Genomic DNA, 26,766 nt, shown 5'->3' on the forward strand with positions numbered 1-26,766 from the left:
CTGACATATTCCATTTAAAGGAATAGTTCACTTAAGAAAAAAATGTTTTCCCTGCCATCCTAATGGCAAAACTACAGCAGACACTGTACGTGTGCATGTGAGTGCTGCAGCCAATCACCACTTGCCTCTGCAGTGATGCCTGCATGTCGGATAAGAGACCACTGAGGCCAGTGATTGGCTGCAGTGGGCACATATACATCACAGCATTACTCCAGATGAGGTGAAAGAACCTCCTAGAATATTATGCAGATTGCTGGAGATATATATATATATATATATATATATATATATAATATATATATATATATATATATATATATATATATATATATATATATATATATATATATATATATATATATATATATATATATATATATATATATATATATATATATATATATATATATATTATTTATTATCTCATAATGGAGGTAAGTTGTTTTTTTTTCCCTTCCCTCAGATAACATTGCATAGATACACGGGTACATAGAATGAATTTAGAGCATATTATTGGTAATAATAGTTACCCTTTAAGTTTTGAGGCAATGGCAGCATATAATGGTGAAGACAAACGAGAAGTAAAATGCTTTCCATATTGTAATCAGCAGTCACTAATTCAGGCTGGATGGTAATGGCTTTTCTGTTCTGCATACACTACTTCTCTGACTTAGTTGCTTGTTTGCTTTTAGAACTTTGCAAGGTATATGGTTGTCATGGAAACTTAGTGACATTTAAATATTATTTTCCTGAAATGTATTTTACTTCAGACATGTACTATTCTTTATGACTGCTACAATTCTCCGTAAATAATAGCTTTCTTCTCCTTGTAGGCTTTTATTATATTGAAAAGATGTTTTTTTTTATCTTTTCTTTTTTTCAGGAACTGCATGAAAGTATGATACCGAAAAAGAGGCGCAAGCCTCCACTGTACCGAAAACCTTTGCCAGTCAAAAGAAAAATTGCACGTAAGGATTCAGTGATGGCAAATAAGTGTTGTGTGCAAAATTCAGTGTAGAATATCAATCAGTGTTTTGTCATCAAAAGCATAGGCTAGCCATACACGTTAGATAAAAGTTGCTGTGTTGGTCTGTATTTTTCATAGGTGATGCCCCATGAACAATCAGTCATCTATGTTTAACATGCATCTAAATTCCAAAGTAGGAGGGGTTCGTGGGATGTTTGGTGAAGGGTTTGGAGGGGTTGTCTGGTTAAAACAACTAATCTCCTATTTCCAAGATAGCTGATAACTTTCTGATCAGTGGGTGTTCCACCTCTGGGACCTGCACCAAAAGGCCGATTAGGGAATTTTTATACAGGGCAGCGATTTTTATTTTTAATTTATTATTGTTACAAGATGGCCTCGCAGGTCGGTCTCCGAACGTTGCTACATTTATTGTGCTGGAAGAGGCTGAGCACAGCATCATAGGGTATAAAGGGAGCACAGGTTGGGCATTTGTGCCAGAGCTGTGGAGTCGGAGTCATCGAGTCTGAGTCAGTGTCAATTTTGGTGGAGTCGGAGTTGGAGTCGGCATAACATGGACTGACTCCGACTATCTGCTGTAAATGTTTTCATAAGAATTTGGGAAAGTTGTGAAATGTCCTATAAATGTCTTTCTGTTCCTGATCTAAGGATCTGGGCTTTTAGTTGAGATGAATCTGTGCTGCACTTTATGTACATGCTCAGTAGTGAGGCAGTGCTGTGGAGTCGGAGTCTTGGTGTCACGCAAGGTGTGGGAAAGACTCAGTGCAACCCAAAGGGAAGAGGGGAAAGAAGCCCAAACACTAGGGAAAGGGGAAGTGGAGACCCCTAGGCAGATCTAATAATACCTTGCCTACCCTACCATCCCTATATTGGTTCCACATCAATCGCCGAGCAGGAAACCTAAGCCCTGTATATCACTAGAGCTAGGCCCTAGATAGGGAGGGGTGAGCACTGGTCAGGTCCCACTACAAACTAAAGACAACAAGGAAGACAAATAAAGGTGATAAATTATCTTGAGCAGACACCAGAGGGGAAACATCAACTGTCCTCCAAGGGCACCGGAGAAAAAGCCAGCCGACTGCCAGAGCCAAGGAACATAGAAATATCACCAGCGGTTCCCTGCAGCAAACTGAGGGTTTTTAACTCCCCTGCAAGGGTGTGTCAGTTGACAGCAGGAGGGAGGTCGCCCCTGGGTCTTAAAGTGAGAAGAATTTAGAAGTCATCTGACAATGCCAAATGCAGTGACCTTCTACAGCCAGAACCAGAGTTACTGTCTAGTACACCTGACACACCCGTGACACTTGGAGTGGGAAGTCAGGGAAATTGAAGAGTCGGTGGTTTGGCTTACCAACTCCACAGCCTTGATTTTGTCTCCATTTTAACAGGGATAGAAGTGCCCCATTCTGTTGGTCAGTGCTGGCACCAGTGATTGGATGCCCATCAATCAAGTAGTTATTCCCTATCCTTCGTATAGGTGATAACTTGTTGTGACCGGACAATCGTTTTAATATGGAAGTCCTAAAAAAATATTTGTGTTCTGACCTTTTTTCTTTCAGGGTAGCACAATTGCCTGCACCCATTCCGACCTCTCTCAAAAATCAGCTTAGCCTTTCTGCTCTTCAGTGAACATATACAGTAGATCCATGATGGGCAATGAATGAGAGGACTGTGTGGCTGTGATTTTATACCTGCACAGTTCTCTGTTAGTGGGGGAAATGCTTAACAGAAAATGTACCTATTGTTTAAATCAGGTTTTTGTGTTTAAATGTATTTTTTTGGACAATTTTTTTTTTCAGATCACAAACTTTATTAAAAACATATATTAGAAATCTTGCAATTTTCACACTGGTCGTTGGTGCTTTTCTAGACTCCTATTTCCTCTTCTTTCTGGATTCCGTATATACTTTAGCAGCAATTGACTAACTCAGACCCTTTCTATCTTTTGTATAGAAGCATCTGATGAGTGTGAGGTACAGATTATTGTGAAGGGGGCAGCAGGGTCAGCTGTGACATCCTCACCTTTTGTGAATGGTGGATTCTGTGCTGTCAGATGTGTATAGTGGTCAATCTGTCATTTTAATCCTGCCTTCGATGATGATGAGACTTCTTAAAACTCTTCATAAGACGATAGGAAGTTGGAATCTAAAATAGCCAGTGTAAAAATTACTACATTTCTGATATTCTTTTTTAATTCATACCATGATATAAAAAATTTGGCAAAAATGTTAAAAAAAAATATATATATAATATATATATAATATATAATATATATATATATATATATATATATATATATATATATATATATATATATATATATATATATATATATATATATATATATATATAACACAAAAACCTGATTTAAACCATAGGTCATTTCTGATTATACATTCCCTTTACGAGCGCTTTGCCTGATCATCATGGAATTAATCAGGAGGGTGTGAAACTGCCAGACTTTAAGTTGTGTTTTTTTTTCTCTCCCTGAAAACCTCTTCAATGAAAACCCTACACCATTTTGACTTTTGAAGTGATGTTAGGATATATATCTTACATTTTAGAAATGAGTGAGGAAGAACAGTTGGCTCTGGCAGTAGAGATGAGTCAGCAGGAGCAAACCAAGCAAGAAGAGTACACCCAGGAAGAAGAGGACGAACTGATAAAAAAAGCAATTCAAGAAAGTCTTCATGTAAGTATACTATACATAAGCTAAATATGCATTTACTGTTTTCTAAATGTTTCCTTTTTTTATTTGTTAAGCAGTAGCTGTCTTGTCCAGAAGCGCTACTTCCCTACAGATAGAGGGTTAGTCTGCTGGTAAATGGCATTAAAATCCTGCCTGGTTTCCTTACTGGAAGCGCGACTACAGGAAGAAAATGAATTTATATCCTCTTTCAGACCTATCGCTTTCAGTCTTGGGGACGGTGCAGGGAGCTCCTGCATGGATGCATGCACAAAGCAGTGTACGGCTTATAGATTTCTTGTTGTGCTTGTACATCACTGTGTGCATTCGATTATACAGGAGCTCAGCAATTCTGTCTGCTGTGTAGCATGACCCTGATTTCCGCTATACTCCTTTAGGCGATTCTTCACAACAAGGCTGACAAGAATTTAACTACGAGAAAGCAGAGTTGTCTATATCAACTTGGTGCTGAATTTTAGTCCCAGTCCAGCATCGGTTAGGCAAGGGGAGTCTTAATAGTGTAAACCCCCCTGATATTCTAATATAAGTGATTTCTTTAAATCCTAGTGCCACTGCCAGAACTATTGCCATAAGCAGGCAAGAGTGATGTGCATGGATCTTGCTCTGCCTTGAGCCTTCACTTTTAGGTCACTTTTTTTGGAAGTAGTTAAAACTAGACTTGGAAGGCAGAAGATGGCCGGCACGCTGTGAGAGAGATTTGGCACATCTGCTGGAAGTGTTTAGCACTTTTCTTGACATCACCGACTCTTGGTTAGCTTACGCAAGCCCAATATTTTGGACCAAAATTTTGGCACAATTTTGTTGCTATTTGGTTGACCCGTTCCTCATAATAACACATGTCGTACATTTGAGGGCTCCACTTAACCACTTCTTTTCTGGACACTTTTGCAGACTGTCCGGTGAGGCATAAAAAGCATCATAATCAATGAAAACACTGCGCATCTCTACCAGCTTTTTTGGAGCAATCTGAGATAGCATTTTGCTCTGTAGATATGCCTAAATTGTAGGACAGAGGAAACTACTACACCTGCTCACTGCTGAGAGGTGGCTTGAGTTGTTTCCAGTGTAACATGGCTGATACATTAATCTACATTGATAAGTTGTAACAAACTATCATGAGGAGGGAGAGGTTTGTCATGTTTTTACAGAGGATTGTGAATACTAGATTTTAATTTAGGTATCCACTGATTGCAAGTATTGATGTTAAAGGTGGTGAGGTTATTAAACACAAAGTAACATATTAGAAGTCTTGTATCTGTTCTTTATACTGTGATTAAATTCTTATTGACAAAGCTAGAAAACTCCTTTAACCTGGTTTAGCTGGTATATAGTGATAGAAAATATTTTGTATAATTTTCAGAGCTGCCAAGTTCCTGACGTTCCCATTAGTGCCAGAAATGAAACTCCTCCTTCAAGTAAAGAACCATGTTTATCTCAGGTGTCTAGACATTCCGATGAAGGCTTGACAAAAAGTCCAGTTGTGCTTTTACAACGTTTAAGTCAAGATATTGTGGACAGCCCCTGTGTCGTGTTTTCTCCAAACTGCAAGGACCCTGTGTCATGCATAGAGTCCCGTCCACAAGTGCCCCTGTCTCCATGTTCTAGTAGTGACTTTATAAAAATGTCCCCTGGTAAAGACATTGCTTTGAGCCCTGTCTTTCCAAAGTATCCTCCATCTTCTAGCAAGGAGATGGGCCTAAGTGTGCTTTTGCAACGTTTAAGTCAAGATATCATGGAAAATTCCAGTGTCGTTTTGTCTCCTAACTGCAAGGATCCAGTTTCATGCATAGAAACAAGTCTACAGAGTTCGCTGTCTCCATGTACCAGTAATGACTTTGTGAAACTGTCCAGTGTGAGAGAAGTTACTTTAAGCCCTGTTTTTCCCAAAAAGTTCCCATATTCACACAGACGGATTCCCTGCAGATTATTTCAGGAAAGAAGCCAAAGTGCAGACCGGCTAGTGGATGATTTAGATGTCCAGCACACACACTGTTCAGAGAGTTCCCAGATGGACTCCTCTCCTGTGTTACCTACCTCATCTTCCCAAGGAGAAAGTTCATATCAAAATGACTGTCAGAATAAAGATTCTGTGTGCTCGACTAAAACCAAAGAGATAGCCTGTGAGGATAATGTGTCTATAGGTAGCACTGAATACTTTGACTGTAGGTCAGACAAATGTAATCAAAGTGGGGGCACGGTTCACTACTACTGGGGTGTTCCTTTCTGTCCGAAGGGTGTGGATCCTAGTGAGTACACTAAAGTCATACTCTGTCAACTTGAGGTGTATCAGAAAAGCTTGAAAAATGCTCAGAGACAGCTTCTGCATAAGATGGATTATGGGCAACCAATCCATCTTGTAGCTTCAAGTCAAGAGAATTCTAAAGAGGACCCTCAAAGCAACATTAGCCAAGAAGAGACTGAAGACACTGTAGCTGAAGATGACACACAAAAGCTTGAAGAAGCTGAGCAACAGCAAAGTGATAATTCTGACAGTCAAGACACACAGCCTATGTCAAGCAAGAGGCAGAAGACTGCGCAGACCATCCTGGAGAATGACCATTGCTCTTCATCTCCGAATGCTATAGATAGCTCAAAGGTAGGAGATCTTGTATTTTACCCTGTCTCGTAAGCATTTCATTTTAATGAAACTTTTAGTGAGGGTGATGGTACTTTTGTGGTTGGTTTCCACCCTTCATGCAACAGCAGATTGCCTTTGTGCAATTTTGATGAAATATTTGGCCCTTTTTTATCAGTCAAAACCAGGATCTTAAGAAGGAAAGCTTTTTTTGTCTCTTTTTTCATTTCTTATTTTGGGAATCTAATCTTTATTGTTAAGGAGTGTTCTGGGCAAGATTTAGTTTAACTTATATTTTATTTCTTTTAACAACCTTCTCATTTTAATCATACAAGGTTAATTGGGGTGGCCTAATCAGTGATTGTCAGCTATTTCTGTATTCACAGTCGTAGGAAAGGACTACAATTAGGGAGTAGGACTTTAAAGGGAAGTTTCCGCGATTTTTATTTTTGTATTAATAATTATTGACTATATAATCAATTATTTTTAATACAAAATTAAATTCACTGTTTGAACTATTTTTTTATTTTATTCAACAACTGAGGGCTGCCATTTGTATTTGCTAGTGTGTAACAGCAGTTACTTCAAATACGGCAAGCCCCTGTACATAGGACTCTGCAGTTGGTCTCTGACCGCATATGCTGCATTGAAATTGCCTTTGCTGTGACCTGGGCACACCCACTGGGCTATCCAGGTCACAGCTAACGGAGGAGGAGATCGGCGCCATTTTTTTGAAGCCCACAGCTATGCTGTGAGCTCCAGTTTCCCCCTGTTACCAGGATGATGTCATGGCAGGGGGCCTCCTCCACCAGGAAGCTGCCTTATGCTCAGGCTGCTGAGTAGCAGATAAGTTGTGTGGACGAGAGAGGAGTGTGGGAGCACTGGTGTAATATGTGACCTCTCTCCGTCCACTTCTATGGGAGCAGTAATATAGTGGACGGAGCGGGGTCACGTATTACACTACTGCTCCCTTAGAAATGTGTGACCCTGCTCCATACATTATCTACTGTGTATCTAATCCCATCCTGTGTGATACATTCCACTGTGCTTAATATCTAATTCCATAATGTGATACACTACACTTAGCCCTGTATCTAATCCCAGCGTGTGTTGCTCTAAGCGTATCTAATCGCGCACGTGATACACTCCATGTATCTAACCTCAGCTTATGATTCAGCGAGCAGCACCAGCTATCAGAATCGGTGCTGCCGGCCGTCCTTGGTGACACTGTCTACTTGTCAGTATCACTGGCAGTCACCAACGAAATGCGCGATACTCCCCAGACCTGTGTATCTAATCCCATCATCATTTGCAATACTCCCCAGATCTGTGTATCAAATCCCATCATAATGTGCGATACGCCCCAGACCAGTGTATCTAATGCCATCATCATGTGTGATACTCCCCAGACCGGTGTATCTAATCCCATCATGTAATACACTACATTGAGCCCTTTATTTAGATATGTGTAGTGTATCATGTGCTGTGAATAATCCCAGTGTGTGTTACACTCCGCGTATCTAACCCCAGTTTGATACAGTGAGCAGCAGCAACTAACAGAATCGGTGCTGTCGGCCATCCTGGTTGACACTGTACTTGTCAGCATCACTGGCAGTCACCAACAAAATGTCTCTGCTATATGATCCTAAACTTCATTCTTTCTTATCCTGTTGCAAACATCCAGAAGAGGAGGAGAGGAGCGACATCACACACATGTGAGCAAATCCAGCCCCAATTTAACTCCGTCATAATGTGAGCTAGTTGTATACTAGGTTTTCATGACAAATTTCAGCTACTGCTCCCCCCTAGTGTTTAAAAGTGGAAATACCAAACCTTTTTAAATTATTTTTCATATTTTACTTAATTAAAAACAAATGATAATTTGGCAAGAGAATCTGGTAACTGAGCTGCTGTAGACAGCAACAGATAAGTGTCACACTTCTTCTGAAACCTGCTTTAGGAGTAAACTCCCCATTATCTAAGTGCTGGAGCTGAGATCGGGACTCTGATGTACCTGCTGTTAGTGTATCAGTAGTTATTTAGCAGTTTGTATGAGCAGTAATGATAAAGTCCCCGTACTGTAGTTTCATATCCCAGTATTGGTGTCTGTAGTACACATCATGTCATTTTATTATTGAGAGAGACAGTCATGAAAACCTCTACATAGTGACGGTCTCACGCAGATACACTATTATTATTTATTTATTTTTAGAGCACCATTAATTCCATGGTGCTGTACGTGAGAAGGGGTTACATACAGGATACAAATATAAAACACTGAACAAACTGACTGACAGACTGATACAAAAAGAAGATGGCCCTGCCCTTGCGGAATTACATTCTAATGGATAATGGAGAAGGAAATAGGTAGGGGGTTGCGGCAGCTTCGTGGTGTTGAGGTGGCAGCAGGCTGTAAGCTTTCCTGAAGAGGTGGGTTCTCAAGTTTCATCTGAAGAGTCCGATTGTGGTGGATAGCCGGATGTGTTGAGGCACAGAATTCCAGATGGGAGACACTTGGGAGAAGTCTTGGAGGCGATTGGGTGAGGAACGTATGAGGTTGCGTGTTGGAGAATATCGGGTGATTAGTTTGGAGATATACGGAGGAGACAGAATATGGATGGCTTTGTAGGTCCGTGTTATCAGTTGAACTGGATACTTTGGGGAATTGTGAGCCAATGAAGGGATTTGCAGAGGAGTAGCGTGGAGAGAGGTGGATTAGTCTGGCAACAGAGTTAATGACAGACTGGAGAGTTGCGAGAGTGTTAGCAGGGATGCTACAGAGGAGGATATTGCAGTAGTTGAGGCGGAAAATGATGAGGGCATGTACTAACATTTTAGTAGATTGAGGGTTGAGAAAAGGACGGATTCTGGAAATATTTTGAGTTGGAGGCAGCAGGAGATGGCAAGAGCTCGGACGTGGGGTTTGAAGGACAGGTGAGAGTCAAGGGTAACTTTGATGCAGCGGACTTCTGCTACTGCGGAAAGGGTAGTGTCGTTAAGTGTCATAGATTGGGTAGGAGGTTTAGGTGAGATGAAGGAAAAGTGATGAGTTCCGTTTTGTCTACGTTTAGTTTTAGCTAGCGTGATGAGAAGGAGGATATGGCTGATAGGCACTCTGGGATTCTGGAAAGCAGAGGTGACATCTGGGCCAGAGAGGTAGATCTGAATATCTTCAGCGTATAGATGGTTATGGAAGCTATGGGACTTTGAGTTGTCCTAGGCCAAATATATAGATTGAGAAAAGTAGAAGTCCCATAACAGAGCCTTGAGAGACACCAGCAGAGAGAGGGCGGGATGAGGAGGTAGTATTGGAATAAGACACTAAATGTGCGGTTGGAAAGGTATGAGCAGATTCAGGAGAGAGCAAGATCCTGGACGCAAAGGAAAGAGAGAATTTGTAGTAGGAGGGAGTGGTCGACTGTATCAAAGGCTGAGGACAGGTCTAGAAGGAGAAATATAGAGAATTGTCTGTTAGCTTTGGCGGCATGTCATTCGTTAGTAATTTTGGTCAGGGTCGTTTCGGTGGAGTGGTGGGGACGGAAGCCAGACTGTTGGTTGTGAAAGAGTGAGTTAGATGTAAGATGAGAGGAAAGTTCAGCATGAACTATGCTGTTCAAGGAGTTTAGAGGCAGATAGGAGCAGCGATATGGGATGATAGCTGGATGTAGAGGTTGGGTTGAGGGATGGTTTCTTCAGGATAGTTGTGATTGTGGCGTGTTTGAAAGCAGAAGGTAAGGTACCAGAAGTTAATACTTGGTTGAAGAGATGAGTTAGGTCTGCGACAAGCGTGGTGGTGAAGTTGGAAAGGAGGTGGGATGACATGTGCATAAGTGGTGAAGTGGGATTTGGAGAGGAGATGAAAAAGTTCTCCTTCACTGATGGTGGGGAGGAAGGCTATGATGGGGCAGTGGTCTTTTATACATATGGGTTGTGGTGGTTATGCAGTAAAGACTTGTCTTGTTTGGACTATCTTATTTTTTAAATATGTGGCAAAGTCTTCTGCTGAGATGAGAGGTGGTGGTGGTGGGCTTAGGAGGGAGTTAAAGGTGTTGAAAAGCTGTTGTGGGATAAAGAGGACACAAGGGTGGTGAAGGAGTGTTGTTTAGCAGAGGTGAGGGCCAACTTGAATGTGAGAGTTGCTTTTTTTGAATGCGGTGAAGTCCTCTTACTTGTGAGTTTTCTTCCAGTGCTGCTCTGCAACCCTTGGACACTTGCTGAAGCTTTTTAGTGAGATTGTTGTGCCAGGGTTATCTATTAATTCGTCGCGCTCTGCCATGCACGAGAAGGGTGACCGAGTCAATAGCTGATGCGAATGTGACAACTGTCTGTGTCGTGGAGTGAAGATATGTAGGACAGTGGTAGGATAGTCAGAGAATGTGAGTTTTCTGATATGTGAGGTTTCTGTGGGGGTGCGTTAGTTGCTGAACATGGGAGATAGGTGAGCAAAACAGGGATGAGAAAGTGAGTTAGATGGTGGTCAGATAGCCGGAGAGGCGAGGTTAGAATAGGTAGCATGGCAGGTGAAGATTAGATCTAATGTGTGTCTGTCCATGTGGGTGGCTTGAGGAGGACCCCTGAATAAGACTAAAGGATGAAGCAAGTGACTGGAGTTTGCAGGGCTGTGGAGTCGGATTCGTAGAGTCTTAGTCTGTGTCCATTTTGTCGGAATCGGAGCCTGTATAAAATGGACCGACTCCAACTCCTAAAATATATAATAAATTGGGTACAGTAGTTCAGTGCAGTTTGCGGGGAATATTTTTTTCATAAGAATTTGGGAAAGTTATGAAATGTCTGTTCTATTCCTGGTCTAGACTTTTAGCTGAGATGAATCTGTTCTACAGTAAATTTATCACTTAAACATGAGCCGTGTATGGGGGAGTCGGAGGTATGGCTTACCGACTCCACAGCCCTGGGAGTTTGGACACTGCAGGCTGGCGGGTGTCAGTACGGATGTTGAAGTCACTCATGATGATGGTGGGACTGTCAGCAGACGGAAAGTTTAGAAGCCAGGTGTAGAAATGGTCAATAAAGGTAGTGTCCGGGTCCATTGGTCGTATATGACGGCCACTTGGAGGTTGGAGGAACAGAATGCACTTCAAAAAAAGGAAGGATGAGGGAGGGTAGAGATGTGATTGGGTTGAAGGTGCAGTTGTTAGAAAGAACAAGACCCACTTCTCCACCATGTCTATTGTCAAGACGAGGAGTGTGGGTGAAGTGAAGGCCACCCTAACACAGTCCGTGTCGGAGGGCGTCAGCCATATTTCAGCAATACACATGCTGCTTTCCACGTTTCAAGCCCCGTGTATGCACATACTCGGCACCTTATTAACCTTACATTAATAATGTTTAAAAAGGGTTCTCTTCCAACTTGTTGTTCTCTGTTGGAGTTTGTCCTTGAGCCCCTCCAATATACCACATAATCCAATACATTGGTGAAGATATTATAATATCTATTTTTTATCAATTGTATTAAGCTACGTTTAGACAGCTGGACTCCAAAGATTACTTTTGCTTTGTGAGTTTCTTTCTAAGGGAGCAGAAGGTGGCAGTGTTGCACTGTTTCAATGTATCCTAAAAATGGTCTGTAATACTTACAGGGCAGCATAAACCTCGTGACAGATTCCCTATCTGAGGCCTGCATAACTTGGTGTTCGTGAGGTCAGAAGTCCTCTTCCTGCTATGCAGAAGCCTGGGAGTCCTGCAAATTCATGAGCTGAAGGCTCTCCTTATTCTCTGCCTTTGATTTACACTTTTCTCTGCAAGCACATTAATAGTGAGAATGCTGTCAGTCAGTGGCTGGTGGAAGAAGGGAACCCGCAGCTCGTGAATATAGAGAAATCCTGACCCCACGCAAGTCCTTGCAGGGTTGTGGAGTCTGAGTCGGTGTCTGTTTTTGGTAGAGGCGACATAAAATAGACCGACTTCTAAAATATATAATAAATTGGGTTGAGTAGTACAATGCAGGATGTGCTATAAATTTGTTATAAGACTTTGGTAAAGTTATGAAATGTTCTATAATTGTCTGTTCCTGATCTAAGGATCTGGGCTTTTAGTTGAGATGAATCTGTGCTGCAGTTGATGTACATGCTCAGTAGTGAGGCAGTCCAGTGGAGTCTGTGTTGGAGTCAGTCGGGAGTGAAGGAAATTGAGTCTGGGTTGGTGGTTTGGCTTATCGACTCCATAGCCCTGATTGGCAGTGCTCCCCGGGTGGCGCACGTCGCTGGCTGGGCTCCCCGGGTGGCGCACGTCGCTGGCTGGGCTCCCCGGGTGGCGCACGTCGCTGGCTGGGCTCCCCGGGTGGCGCACGTCGCTGGCTGGGCTCCCCGGGCGGCGCACGTTGCTGGCTGGGCTCTCAATTTTACAACCAATCTGCTCCTGCTTTATCAACTCTTAATTTTATAAAAACTGCATGACATTTACATGTCAGTGACAGTCTTCCAATAGGGCAGCATAAACCTAAAGACAAAATCCTGCATACAGGTGATAACTAGTGTTGAGCGATATCTTCCGATATCGGGAAATATCGGATCGGATTGGATCGGACCGATACCCAAAATATATCGGATATCGCCGATTCCGATACCGGAAACCAATGCAAGTCAATGGGACACAAATATCGGAATAAAAATAAACCCTTTCTTTCCTTGTAGGTTAATTCTACATGAAGTTAAACAACTAAGAATAATGTAGAATGTATTACATGAAAAGCCTGCAATTCAGCAGCGGCATACACCGGTACCCGACAATTTAGAACAGAAAGAATAGAACATCACACACAGATTAGATAGATAGAAACATGTCCGTCACATATATAAGAAGTACAGTGACAATGTTGGTTACTGTACTTGTCATTTAGTGTTAAAGGATTTATTAAAAAAAATAACAGTGTTTTCATGCACCGTCTCTTTAAAAAAGCCGGCCGGCAATTCAGCATCGGTACCCGACAATTTAGAATAGAAAGAATAGAGAATCACACATAGATTAGATAGATAGAAACATGTCAGTCACATATATAATAAGTACAGTGATAGCTGGGGGCTGATATTAGTAGCCTGGGAAGCTCCGTGGGTATTACCCCCTTCCCAGGCTTCAAACATCTGCCCCAGCCGTCTGCTTAACCTCTGCTAGAGACTAAAATTACGGGGAACCCCACACCAATTTTTTTTTTAATAAATCCTTTACACTAAATGACAAGTACAGTAATCAACACTGTCACTGTACTTATTATATATGTGACTGACATGTTTCTATCCATCTAATCTATGTGTGAAGCTCTATTCTGTCTGTTATAAATTGTCGGGTACCGCTGCTGAATTGCCGGCCGGCTTTTTTAAAGAGACTGTGCATGAAAACACTATTATTTTTTTTAATAAATCCTTTAACACTAAATGACAAGTACAGTAAGCTGAGCGCTGCCATCCAGCTTGTCATCCTTCAGAGACACGGAAGAGAGCAGGCGTTATGGGAACTTCCGATTCCAGTATTCGATATTCTAAAAGTATCGGAATTCCGATACCGCGAATATCGGTCGATACCCCATATTTCAGTATCGGAATGCTCAACACTAGTGATAACTTAAAATGGAGGCTATGTTGAAATTGCACATTAGATATTAAAGAATCATAATTTCTAGATGAGTATCTAATGTTGAAACATTGTTTGCTAACATCAGTGTAGTAGCATGAGTATTACAAGTTACCTGCCTCCATCAGCAAATAGCTGGTTACCATATACAGCAGGCTGTGTGTATATATAGATTAGGAAGAATGCTTACCAATTTGGATTATTATGAAATATGCCACATGAAATATGGATATGCCACAAATGTCTGATTGGTAGCTCTTCCAACTCTAAATATAGACCCCCAGATCCCTGATGTGCTTGATGAGGAAGCCATGGGCTAGGCGGAGAAGAAATGAAGAGCTGCATCTTTCTCCATTTTAGTCTAGCTAGGGTGGGTTTACACTAACCAGCTTGTGGCATTAAACAATGATGAGCAGTTATTTAAAAAGAACCTGTCATGTCCAAAACACTGTACCTGTAGATATAAGGTAAAAATAATGCCTTGCTACCTGGGGTAGCGGTGACAGGGAGAAAATGAACTTATATCCCTCCTGCAGCTGCTTTCTTCCAGCCGTCAGGCGGTACAGGGATCTGTTACAGGCACTGCTCACTACACATTAAGCAAGACTGTAATCACTCCCTGACACTCAGATTGACAGCCTGCTCCACAGCAGTCATAGTTCCCGGGGAGTAATCAACATTGTCAACAGCAGGGCTCTGGAGTCGGTGTCCATTTTGGTGGAGTCGAAGTCGGTATAAAATGGACCGACTCAGACTCCTAAAATATATAATAAATTGGATACAGTAGTTCAATGCAGTTTGTGGGGAATATTTTTTCATAAGAATTTGGAAAGTTATGAAATGTCCTATAAATGTCTGTCCTATCCCTGATTTAAGGGTCTAGACTTTTAGCTGAGATGAATCTGTGCTACAGTAAATTTATCACTTAAACATGAGCCATGTATGAGGGAGGTGGAGTTGGTGTCATGGAAATTGAGGAGTCGGAGGCTTGGCTTACCGCTGCCACAGTGAGGCAGGATTTTTACTCTATTTACCTGGTGAGTAACTGAATATCTGCTGGAAAATAGCATTTTTGGACCTGACAAGTTCCCTTTAGTAGCCTGCTTTAGACTGGCATACCGCAGTATCTCCAATGCGATGATGTTCGGTCGAAAGTGATAATATTCTGAAGCCTTTATTAGATATGAAAATATAAATAATAAGGGATACAAAGTGCATACATATAACCCTTAAAACATTAAATGTATTTATATTTATTAAAAAGACACCAATAAATCCCTAGTGAAAACAGCAAAATTAAACAAATAACCAAGAAAGGAACCAGTTAAAAATATCAGGGCCAACTGGAAAGGCCCACTTGAATGGGCCACTGACCGAAAGCTGATGTGGTCTCTTATTATTTGATATGTCACTATATCATACACAGGTATGCATGAACAAATAGACGACCCACATCAGCAGGTCATATAGATTACACTCTAAACACTAGATAACACAGGCTGATGTTGACTCTTATTATTTATAATATAACACTACAAGCGTCCCTCTGTCCGAAGCCTTTATAGACTGCGCAAGCGCGACATGCCTGCGCAGTCTGGCTCCAGACAGAAGAACGTATGGAGCCATTACAGGTAAGAGGAGTGTGTATGGCACCGGAGATCACGGTATGCATAGACACTAAACGCATACCCCGATCTCCGGCGCCATACTTATCTGACCGGGAGGAGCGTTGCCGCGGCGCCTCTCTTCTCGCCGGAGACCGGGGCAGGAGTGAAGTCGGCGCATGCGCATAGCGCTATCCGGCGCCATTTTGTTGAAGACACATTTGTAGTGTGTCTTCAGCAAAATGGCGCCAGACAGCGAGGAATGGGCACTCGCATGCTCCAGCGCCACACTCCTGCCCCGGCTTCCGGCAGAACAGGACACAGCAGCGCTGGAGCACAGGGAAGAAAGGTGAATATAAGTGGGGTTTTTTTTGTATGTGTGCAGCGTGAAAGGGATGAGGGGTGCCATACCTACCAGGATTGGGGGGTGAGGGGGACCATGCATACCAGAATTGGGGGTTGAGGGGGTGACCATGCATACCAGGATTGGGAGATGAGGGGTGCCATACATACCAGGATTGGGGGATGAGGGGTGCCATGCATACCAGGATTGGGTGGTGAGGGAGTCACACATACCAGGATTGATGGGTACCATGTATACCAGGATTGGGGGATGATGGGTACCATGCATACCAGGATTGGGGGATGAGGGGTACCATGCATACCAGGATAGGATGGGGGACAGGATGGGGGCAGCACAAATACCAGGATGGGGGGGGGCAGCACAGACCATATATCAATAAAAATGCTCGCCACCCGGCCATAGAGCGGGTTCAATAGCTAGTTTGATATATCAGTATATCATACACAGGTAGACAGCTAGGGAAAGAGAGACCTAAAAGGATGCAACTTATCGTTCATGATGTCTTTTAAGTAGATTTCCAAATATCTGCCTTTGCCTCTGCCTCAACCAGTTTCCCCATTAGTTGTTCAGCAGGAGGTCCATATAATGAAGAGGTTCAAATAGGTATTCGAATGTTAATGGCCCATGATGGTGTGAACATGTGCTTACTTTTATGTCTTTCCCTCAGCCAGTTGGACTATGTCTAGGCTAGGCTCCTGCAGTCATACTGCATATTCTATGGACAGTGAGGGAAAGTCAGGGGCAGTCGTCTTGGAGAGGGGGCATCAAAACCTCTTTATCTAAGGTGCCAACCCCCGCTGCCAGGCAGGGCGAGTAGTTTGTATGTCTTAGAGTTACTTAGGCCCAAGGTGGTGATTCTGGGCAACACATTCACTCTATCATTTATAATGCTATCTTGTATGTCGAGCATGTTTTATGTGCCTTGCAGATTTAGGCTGTGTGCCCACTATGAGTTTTTCAATGGTTTTTGCTGCAGAATTTCCGCAGCGAAAATGCTTAAAAAACGCTTGGTAATACGTGCCCCATAGTCCCCAATGATAATCCGCATGTGCTGTGCACATGCTGCGGAGATTTCCGTTGCGGATTATCATTGTGGAAAAATACGCAGCATGTCCATTAATTTTGCGGACACGCAGCGTAATTGCCGCCATTGACTTGCATTGAAACGCTTGATATCCGCATGACTACATGTACACATGCGGATATGAAGCGATTCAATGTGCGGATGGTACCCAGGCCTGTAGAAGAGGAGACTCTCATCGAGACCGGAGTATCATAGAAACTGTAAAAAAAATAATTTAAAATAAAAAATAAAGATCATACTTGCCTTCCGATGTCCCCCGGTCTCCATAGCGATGCGTCCGGTGTGTTGGGCGCCTCGTGGTGGTGTGAGGACCTGCGATGACGTCATTGAGTCATGTGACCGGTCACATGACTCAATGTCTTCATCGCAGGTCCTTCACACCACCGCGAGACACCGGGGAGACCAGACGCATCGGAGAAGGAGACCGCGGGCCATTGGAGGGTAAGTATAATGTTTATTTATTTTTTTTTTTCTTTTTTTTTTTTTTTTACTATTACTTATTCACACTACTATAAATCCATGCCGGTTGCATGGATTTATATAGTGTGACCAAGTTGACAAGCACTTTCCAAATGATGCTAAAATCGCTTGAAAAAGCGCTCGATAACCCGCATACAGAAATGCATGCAAAAACGCTTGACAAACGCTTCTACCTGGCGGGAAAAACGCATGTAAAATCCGCATGCGTTTTTCCTGCCAGGGAGAAGCGGAAAAAATATGCAGCATTTCTGAATCGTGTGCACATAGCCTTAGTGTGTCTACCTGTGTTTGCTATACTGACATATCTTACTACATAAAGAGCTTAATGTTCAGGTGAGTCCGAGAAAAACATCAACTGACGTTGGAGCGATGACGATTTTATTGTAGATGAAGACGATGAAAGGGAATATTTTCCTATTGAATTTTTAAATAGCTTAACCCCATCAGGCATTCCAAGTCATTGCCTTAGGCTGTGTGACCACGATGCGTATTTTACGCGTTAACGCAGCGGCAAAAACGCTGCAGAAACGCTTAAACGCATGGTAGAAGGCCTGCCATGTTCCCCAATGATAATACGCATGTTCTGTGCACATGCTGCGGAAATTTCCGCTGCGGATTATCATTGCGGAAAAAAACGCAGCACTACCAATTATTTTGCGGAAGTGCTGCGTTTTCGCCGCCATTGACATGCATTAGACCGCTTGGATTACGCATCACTGTATATGTAGATGCGCATTCCATGCGTTCTAATGTGCGGATGGTACCCAGGTCTAGAGGAGAGGAGACTCTCCTCCGGACCCGGGTACCATAGAAAACTGTAAAAAAAAAAAAAAAGAATAAAATTAAAAATAAATATATACTTACCTTCTGGCGGCCCGCGGAGCGCTCTTCCTTGCTTGGCTGCAGTTCGCAATGGAATAAAGGACCTGCGCTGACGTCAGTCATGTGACGGGTCACGCGCCGCTGATGTTGGCAGGTCCTTCAGTGTACCGCAGCCGGGACGGTGAAGCAAGCCAGCGCGGGCCTTCGGAGGGTAAGTATATATTTATTTTTTACCATTCTCTCGGGTCACACTATATAAATCCATGCTGTTTGCATGGATTTATATAGTGTGACCAAGTTGACAAGCACTTTCCAAGTGATGCTAAAATCGATTGGAAAGCGCTTGTCAACCCGCATGCGGAGATACAAGTGAAGAACGCTTCACATCCGCATGTCCCTGGCAGGAAAATGCATGTACAATCCGCATGTACAATCTGCATGCGTTTTTTTCTGCCAGGGAGATGCAGAAACGCTCAGGAAAAAATCCTGAGCATTTCTGCATCGTGGGCACATAGCCTTAGACTTGCACAATCACTATAACAACGCTATGGTTCAGTGTAGATAGTAGATAGAACGTGATAGTTTCCTTTAAGGTGAGCAGCATTATTATGTTGAGAAATTTGAATACAAAACGAGGACTCTGCAATGGTACACGATTAGTTGTAACATCATTGAATAGAAATGTTCTGGAGGCAGAGATTTTAACAGGATCAGCTCAAGGTGATGAGGCATACAGAGAGATTTCCACTCGATCTGCCCTGGGCAATTCACTTTTTGAATTGGCGAACGTCTCTGTAATCTTCTAAATTTTATTTTTGTTTTCTGTAATGCCATTTACTAATTTATTAATGATGACAACTTTGTTGTTTATCATGTAAAAAGGCTGAAAGTGAATAGACATGGGTAATTTGTGTTAGTTTTTATTATGTAGAGCACACTTTTCTAGCTTCCGAACCTCATTTGTTTCGGAACTGGGGCTGCTAGTCAAATAACACAGGCTAATGTTGACTCTTATTATCTAGTGTTTAGAGTGTAATCTATATGCCCTGCTGATGTGGGTCGTCTATTTGTTCATGTATACCTGTGTATGATATAGTGACATATCAAATAATAAGAGACCACATCAGCTTTCGTGGACCATTCAAGTGGGCCTTTCCAGTTGGCCCTGATATTTTTAAGTGGTTCCTTTCTTGGTTATTTGTTTAATTTTGCTGTTTTCACTAGAGATTTATTGGTGTCTTTTTAATAAAATATAAATAAATTTACTGTTTTAAAGGGGTTGTCCACTACTTTATATGATCCCCCAATGTATTCCCCCAGGGCCCATAAGTGTTTCTCTAAATACCTTGTGGTGCCTTTGCTGCCTGTGAGCGGCGCTATCACTGGCTGCTCACAGGCATCACGCGATTCCCGGCTGCAGCCGGCTCTGACATCCGCTGACGTCACGTCAAGTTCCGACTGCTGCCGGGCGTGACTCAGTGCTGCGCTCCCTGGTGGCTGCTGGGCGGGGTTACCCAGCACGTCACACCCGGCATCCACCGCGCTCTCTGCCTCTCCTCATTCACTGGGAAAGCACTTGGTGAATGCTGGGTGTGACGCATGGGATAACCACAGCCCAGCATCCACCGCAGGGAGCGCGTCACTGATGTCACGTCTCACGGGTGACTGGTCAAGTGATGCCTCTGAGCGGCCAGCAATAGCGCCGCTCAGAGGCAGAAAAGGTACCACAAGGTATTTAGAAAAACACTTCTGGGCCCCGGGGGGATACGTTAGGGGGGTTCATATAAAGTAGTGGACAACTTATTTAAGGGTTATATGTATGCACAATATTCTGAAGCCTACCAAAACATCCTCTCACTTGACGAACAAGCGTTTTGCTAGTTCATCGGGTGATTGCCAGCATGTTTACCACAACTGTCCTAATTGTGGATATTCTCTAAATGTCCTTAGTTGTCCATTTTTCCCAGCTGTTTTATCTATAAGCTGCTATGTTACCGGCCTGTTGTTTTTTAATATGACACCATCTGTTATAATGCTGGTATTGTTCACGTGGCCCGCTTGCCTACAGATTTACTTCTTTAGCCTTTTGTATTGATATCTGGTAAAGTTCTCTTGACATGATTATGTAAATAATGAAAGTGTCCCCTGAAGTCTGCAGTAAATTGACTACCAGTGCTCTTTTATATACCCTGCTTTATTTTTCTCCTCAAACTGATTAATCAGAATAGAAGAGTGAACAGATTGTCTACGATGTCTGTGAACAACAGACAACTAATGTAATACATTATTTATTTGAAGAGCTGTCGTAATACCGGGCATACTAGTACACTAGGAATGATTTTAGTCATTTAGTTGTGTTGTACATTAGTTGACAGTAAGCTCTCATGGAAAGTTTTCCTTGTGATATTGTAATATATTTGCAGGTAAACCGATTTCATCAACATTAACAGAAATAAACACTTGAAATAGATCACTCTGTTTGTAATGACTATATAATATGAGTTTCACTTTTTGTATTGAAGAACTGAAATAAATTAACTTTTTGATGATATTCTAATTTAGTGAGAAGCACTTGTATAAGCTGCTATGTTACTGACCTGTTGTTTTTTTAATATGACACCTGATCTGTTATAATGCTGGTATTGTTCACGTGGCCCGCTTGCCTACAGATTTACTTCTTTAGCCTTTTGTATTGATATCTGGTAAAGTTCTCTTGACATGATTATGTAAATAATGAAAGTGTCCCCTGAAGTCTGCAGTAAATTGACTACCAGTGCTCTTTTATATACCTTGCTTTATTTTTCTCCTCAGGCTGCCCACGATGCGTTTTTGGTGCATTTTTTGGTGCGGATTTGCAGCGCGTAAACGCTCCAGAAACGCATTGCATACCTTATCCCATGACTTCCTATGACATTCTGCAAGTTCTGTGCACATGGTCCATATTTTTTCTGCGCAGATTTTACTCGCAGAAAAAATACGGACATGACCAATTCTTGTGCTTTTCTGCATGCAGATTTGCCTATACAATGCATTGGAAAAACGCATGGCAAATACGTGTCAAAAACGCATGCATTTTTCTGCCAAGGAGATGCAGAAATGCTCAGGAAAATTTCTGCTTCATTTCTGCATTGTGGGCACATAGCCTCAAACTGATTAATCAGAACAGAAGAGTGAACAGATTGTCTACGATGTCTGTGAACAACAGACAACTAATGTAATAAATAATATATTTGAAGAGCTGTCGTAATACCGGGCATACTAGTACACTAGGAATGATTTTAGTCACTTAGTTGTGTTGTACAGTGGTTGAAAGTAAGCTCTCATGGAAAGTTTTCCTTGTGATATATTTGCAGGTAAACCAAATTTTATGTAGAGAAAGTTGAATAATCTGATTATAGGATATACAGTGGGTACGAAAAGTATTCAGACCCCTTTACGTTTTTCACTCTTTGTTTCATTGCAGCCATTTGGTAAATTCTAAAAAGTTCATTATCTTGAGTAAAAAAAAACAGAAATGTCGAAATTTTTGCAAATTTATTAAAAAGGAAAAACTGAAATATCACATGGTCATAAGTATTCAGACCCTTTGCTCAGACACTCATATTTAAGTCACATGCTGTCAGTTTACTTGTGATCCACCTTGAGATGGTTCTACTCCTTCACTGGAGTCCAGCTGTGTTTAATTAAACTGATAGGACTTGGAAAGGCACACACCTGTCTATATAAGACCTCACAGCTCACAGTTCATGTCAGACCAAATGAGAATCATGAGCTCAAAGGAACTGCCCATGGAGCTCAGAGACAGAATTGTGGCAAGGCACAGATCTGGCCAAGGTTATAAAAGAATTTCTGCATTAATCAAGGTTGGTAAGAGCACAGTGGCCTCCATAATCCTTAAATGGAAGAAGTTTGGGACCACCAGAAGTCTTCCTAGACCTGGCTGTCCAGCCAAACTGAGCAATAGTGGGAGAAGAGCCTTGATGAGAGAGGTAAAGAAAAACCCCAAAATCACTGTGGCTGAGCTCCAGAGATGCATTAGGGAGATGGGAGAAAGTTCCACAAAGTCAACTATCACTGCAGCCCTCCACCAGTCGGGCCTTTATGGCAGAGTGGCCCAATGGAAGCCTCTCCTCATATATGCAAGACATATGAAACCCCGCATAGAGTTTGCTCAAAAACGCATGAAGGACTTCCAGACTATGAGAAATAAGATTCTCTGGTCTGATCAGACGAAAATAGAACTTTTTGGTGATAATTCTAAGCGGTATGTGTGGAGAAAACCAGGCACTGCTCATCACCTGCCCAATACAATCCCAACAGTGAAACATGGTGGTGGCATCATCATGCTATAGTTTTTTTTTTCAGCTGCAGGGACAGGACGACTGGTTGCAATTGAAGGAAACATCAATGCGGCCAAGTACAGAGAGATCCTGGATGAAAACCTCTTCCAGAGTGCTTTGGACCTCAGACTTGGCTGAAGGTTTACCTTCCAACAAGACAATGACCCTAAGCACACAGCTAAAATAACAAAGGAGTGGCTTCAGAACAACTCTTGACCATTCTTGACTGGCCCAGCCAGAGCCCTGACCTAAACCCAATTGAGCATCTCTGGAGAGACCTGTAAATGGTTGTCCACCAACGTTCACCATCCAACCTGACGGAACTGGAGAGGATCTGCAAGGAAGAATGGCAGAGGATCCCCAAATCCATGTGTGAAAAACTTGTTGCATCATTCCCAAGAAGACTCATGTCTGTACTAGCTCAAAAGGGTGCTTCTACTCAATACTGAGCAAAGGGTCTGAATACTTATGACCATGTGATATTTCAGTTTTTCTTTTTTAATAAATTTGCAAAAATTTCTACATTTCTGTTTTTTTTTCAGTCAAGATGGGGTGCAGAGTGTACTTTAATGAGAAAAAAAATGAACTTTTTAGAATTTACCAAATGGCTACAATGAAACAAAGTGAAAAATGTAAAGGGGTCTGAATACTTTCCTTACTCACTGTACAGCTTTATTAGATGATGTGTACTACTTTGGTCAGATACTGCCCCAACATTGTGGACTGGGGCCACAGATACCTCGATCGCTAGAAAGTATACTTTCTGTTTTGAGAAGTTACGTCATGCAGATATCAAACAGTCACAGGCGGCTAAATGTTGGTCTGTATAGGACACCCCTGAAACATCCAGCATTTAAATTACAAATGACCCTAAATGAAATGAGGTCTCACCAGGCTTCCTAAATAGATACAGTTCCAGATGAGATGGAGCCCCCCTAAACAAGCACCCATAATAAATATTATTTCCATTTGAATGGAGCAATAATGGCCATGCATGCACGCACGCCACTCATTCTCAATGAGACTGCCGAAGATAGACAAGTAGAGGTTGTAGAGCCAGTGTCTAATATATTTCATGAAACCATATTGTTACAGTACCTATTAGGAGAATATATATGCATTTAAAGGGAATCTGTCAGTAGGATCAATGCTCCTAAGCTGTTTATATGGGTTTGTAGGTCATAGAAATGATACCTTGATATCTGCGATCCAATGTTTTATTCCAGAAAAGTCCATATTTTTCTTAATATGTAAATAAACTGTTAATATCTATGGGCCGCACACACAACTGCTTGAGAATATGCATTTAAAGCTTATTATAAATGAAAGGGGGCATTACCAGTGTGAGACATGTAATGACTGACAGTCTGCTTTCCTGATCTACATGTCTCACACTGGTAGCACCCTTTTTCATTTAAAGGAAGCTCTGAAGGCAGAATTTCGGGGAGATCTGTGTCCGGCCCATAGATCTTAACATTAACTTCTTTACACATTAAGAAAAATGTGGATTTCTCTGGAGTAAGACATCAGATAACAAGGTATCACTATAATCAGCTCCTTATGACCTACATGCCCATATAGACTCCTTAGGAGGGTTGATCCTACTGACAGATAAGTAAAGAATAAAAGTTGCACCCAAATGTGCCCATATCCTTTTAAAGCAACCTTTAGTAAATAATCCAGCAGAAGAGAATAAGGTCAGGACTATTATGTCAGATATAATGGTCAATATCCATAGGTCTCTGCATTAAACATGGGTGGTGCTCTGTGTAAATCAGAGAGATGCAACAAAATCCTTCATGAAGAGAGCTGTATTCACGGCACTTCCCGTTCATGCAAGATTATTTAGTCCAGCCAGGTCCAACGAATACATCCGGTAGGTGAGCGGTTGTTTATGCTTTTCCTTGTTGTTGTTGCCCCACAGCAGTTGATAATTGACAGGTTAAGCGACAGATACAGGATTTATGATATATTTCACATCTATACCGTAAACGTGAAGCTTGCTAGTAACCATTTAACACATAGACTGAAGTGGTTGTAGTCTCCAGGGATGTACAGCTGCAGGGTCCATGCTGTCACACATCTCTCACACCTTCACAGTTATATACAAGTTACTTGTTGTAATAATTGTGTTTGCAAAATGTTCTTTCTTTTCCACACTTCCATTGAAATACTGCTCTTTATTCCCTGGCATCCACAAAAAGTGTTCAGATAAACAGCTATTTTTTTCGTAAACGTAGTCATAAAATGGCTTGATTTTTACTGGAGAAGTAGTTAAGACTGGCGCCTTTTGGAAAAAATTTTGGGGTAGAATTGATAAAAATTTAAATTCCACCAATGCGGCTCGAGTTTGATTTATACGCTTTCACTTTGCAGTAAAAATTACATGTAAGCTTTTTTTTTTCTGCGGGTCAATATTATGGCAATGCTAAATGTATATTTTTATGTTTTGCAGTTTTTTTTATATCATATTGATAAATGATATTGATAAATATTTTTAATCAATCTATCTAACTTTGCCTTAGAAATCTGGAGTGTAGGGGGGCATATGCGGTCCCTCTCCATTGTAATAAACATGTAATATGGAAGCAATTAATATGCCATAAATGTGACCTGACCAATTTTTGTCTTATAGTGGCTCTTTTAACACCCTGTCATTTTTAGATCCTGTTTTCTGATTAATTTTATAGAGATTTGAGCACAGATTTTGTGACACTGTGCTCTAAATGCAGACCTGGGCATTTAAAAGATAACATTTTGGGTTTATACAAGCACCAGTAAGGGAGCCTTGGTCCCCTATTGGCAGATGCCACTTCTATTTTTCTTACAGCACAAGCAATAGCGCCCATTGATGAGGATTAAAACATGCCTGTGACTATGTTCATGCTGTTGGAAAAATATGTTTCTGATTTACAGGAATCTCCCTTAAAAATGTATGGTTGACCCTCTTAATTTCTGCTGTGGATTTTCAGGCTGAAATGTAGAGGGTTAACCTCACACAGTCAGACTAATCGGTATGCAGCTACCTGCTGTGGTTTCCAAAAGAAATCCACTTCAATACATAATGACACTTATTTTTACTGTGATGCTAATTTCAAATTCAGACAGGAAAATTTGCACCATTTTGCAGCTTTGTGGATTACCTATTTTAACTAATAGAAGGCTGTTAGTAGGGAGATTTATTTTTGATTTTGGAGCAGAATACCTGCTAAAATCTGTGTGCTTGAAATGTGAGATTTACATGTTGGACAAACCATCAGTAGATTCAGTTTTCAGTACCATCTCTATGCTGATGACACCCTATTATACACATCATCTCCTGACATCACCCCTGCATTACTACAAAATACCAGTGATTGTCTTTCCGCTGTCTCTAACATCATGTCATCTATCTATCTAAAACTGGATGAGTCAAAACTGAGCTCCTTGTGTTTCCTCCCTCCACTAACCTTACCTAACCCAGTATTGCTATTTCCGTGTATGGTTCTACCATTACTCCCCTGCAGCACCCCTGCTGCCTTGGGGTCATATTTGACTCAGGTCTTTCCTTCACTCGCTGCATCCGTTCATTCGCTTGCTCATGTTGTCTACACCTCAAAAACATCTCTAGAATTCTACCTTTTTTTACCTTTGACCCTGCAAAAATTCTTACTGTTGCTCTTATTCATCCTGCCTGGACTGCTGCAACTCTCTACTAATCTGTCTCCCTCTTACTATACGCTACCCTCTCCAATCCGTCCTGAATTCCGCAGCTAGGATCCTGTTCCTCTCCAACCGCTACACCGATGCTTCTACCCTGTGCCAGTCATTGCACTGGTTGCCCATTTACTACAGCGTCCAATATAAACTTTCACTTACAAAGATCTCCACTGTTCAGCACCACCCTACATCTCCTACCTCATCTCTGACTATCACCCTACCCATGCCGTTCCGCTAGTTACCGAAGACTAACATCCTCAATAATCCAAGCCTCTCACGCTCGTCTCCAAGACTTCTCGCGTGCTGTGGCAATTCTCTGGAATGCACTACCCTGGACTATTCGATTAATTCCCAATACCCACAGTTTTAAGTTTGCCCTAAAAAAATGGTCTATCGCCTCACATGACTTTTATAACTATTCTCTTTTTGCCCGTCCTAAATGTTCTTCCAAATATGGGTCCTCGTAGCATCTGTTCACACACCCTCCATGCACTTAATAGCCCTCTGTATCTGTAATGTTCAAAT

The 26,766-nt window shown here is 41.8% G+C and overlaps 1 protein-coding gene across 2 annotated transcripts in view; it reads left to right on the top strand.

Moving 5' to 3' along the window:
- The window catches only part of UIMC1 (ubiquitin interaction motif containing 1), a 114,448-nt gene that overhangs the window by 26,116 nt on the left and 61,566 nt on the right, over window positions 1-26,766 (top strand). For both annotated transcript variants that reach the window (XM_073651364.1, XM_073651365.1), the window contains exons 3-5: window positions 884-968; window positions 3,547-3,674; window positions 5,050-6,285. In XM_073651364.1, coding sequence (XP_073507465.1) covers window positions 884-968; window positions 3,547-3,674; window positions 5,050-6,285 — 1,449 coding nt within the window. The remainder of the gene's footprint in view (window positions 1-883; window positions 969-3,546; window positions 3,675-5,049; window positions 6,286-26,766) is intronic.

Source organism: Phyllobates terribilis, unplaced genomic scaffold (genome assembly GCF_046119375.1).
Source record: "Phyllobates terribilis strain yellow unplaced genomic scaffold, ASM4611937v1 Scaffold_11__3_contigs__length_659146591, whole genome shotgun sequence".
NCBI lineage: Eukaryota > Metazoa > Chordata > Amphibia > Anura > Dendrobatidae > Phyllobates > Phyllobates terribilis.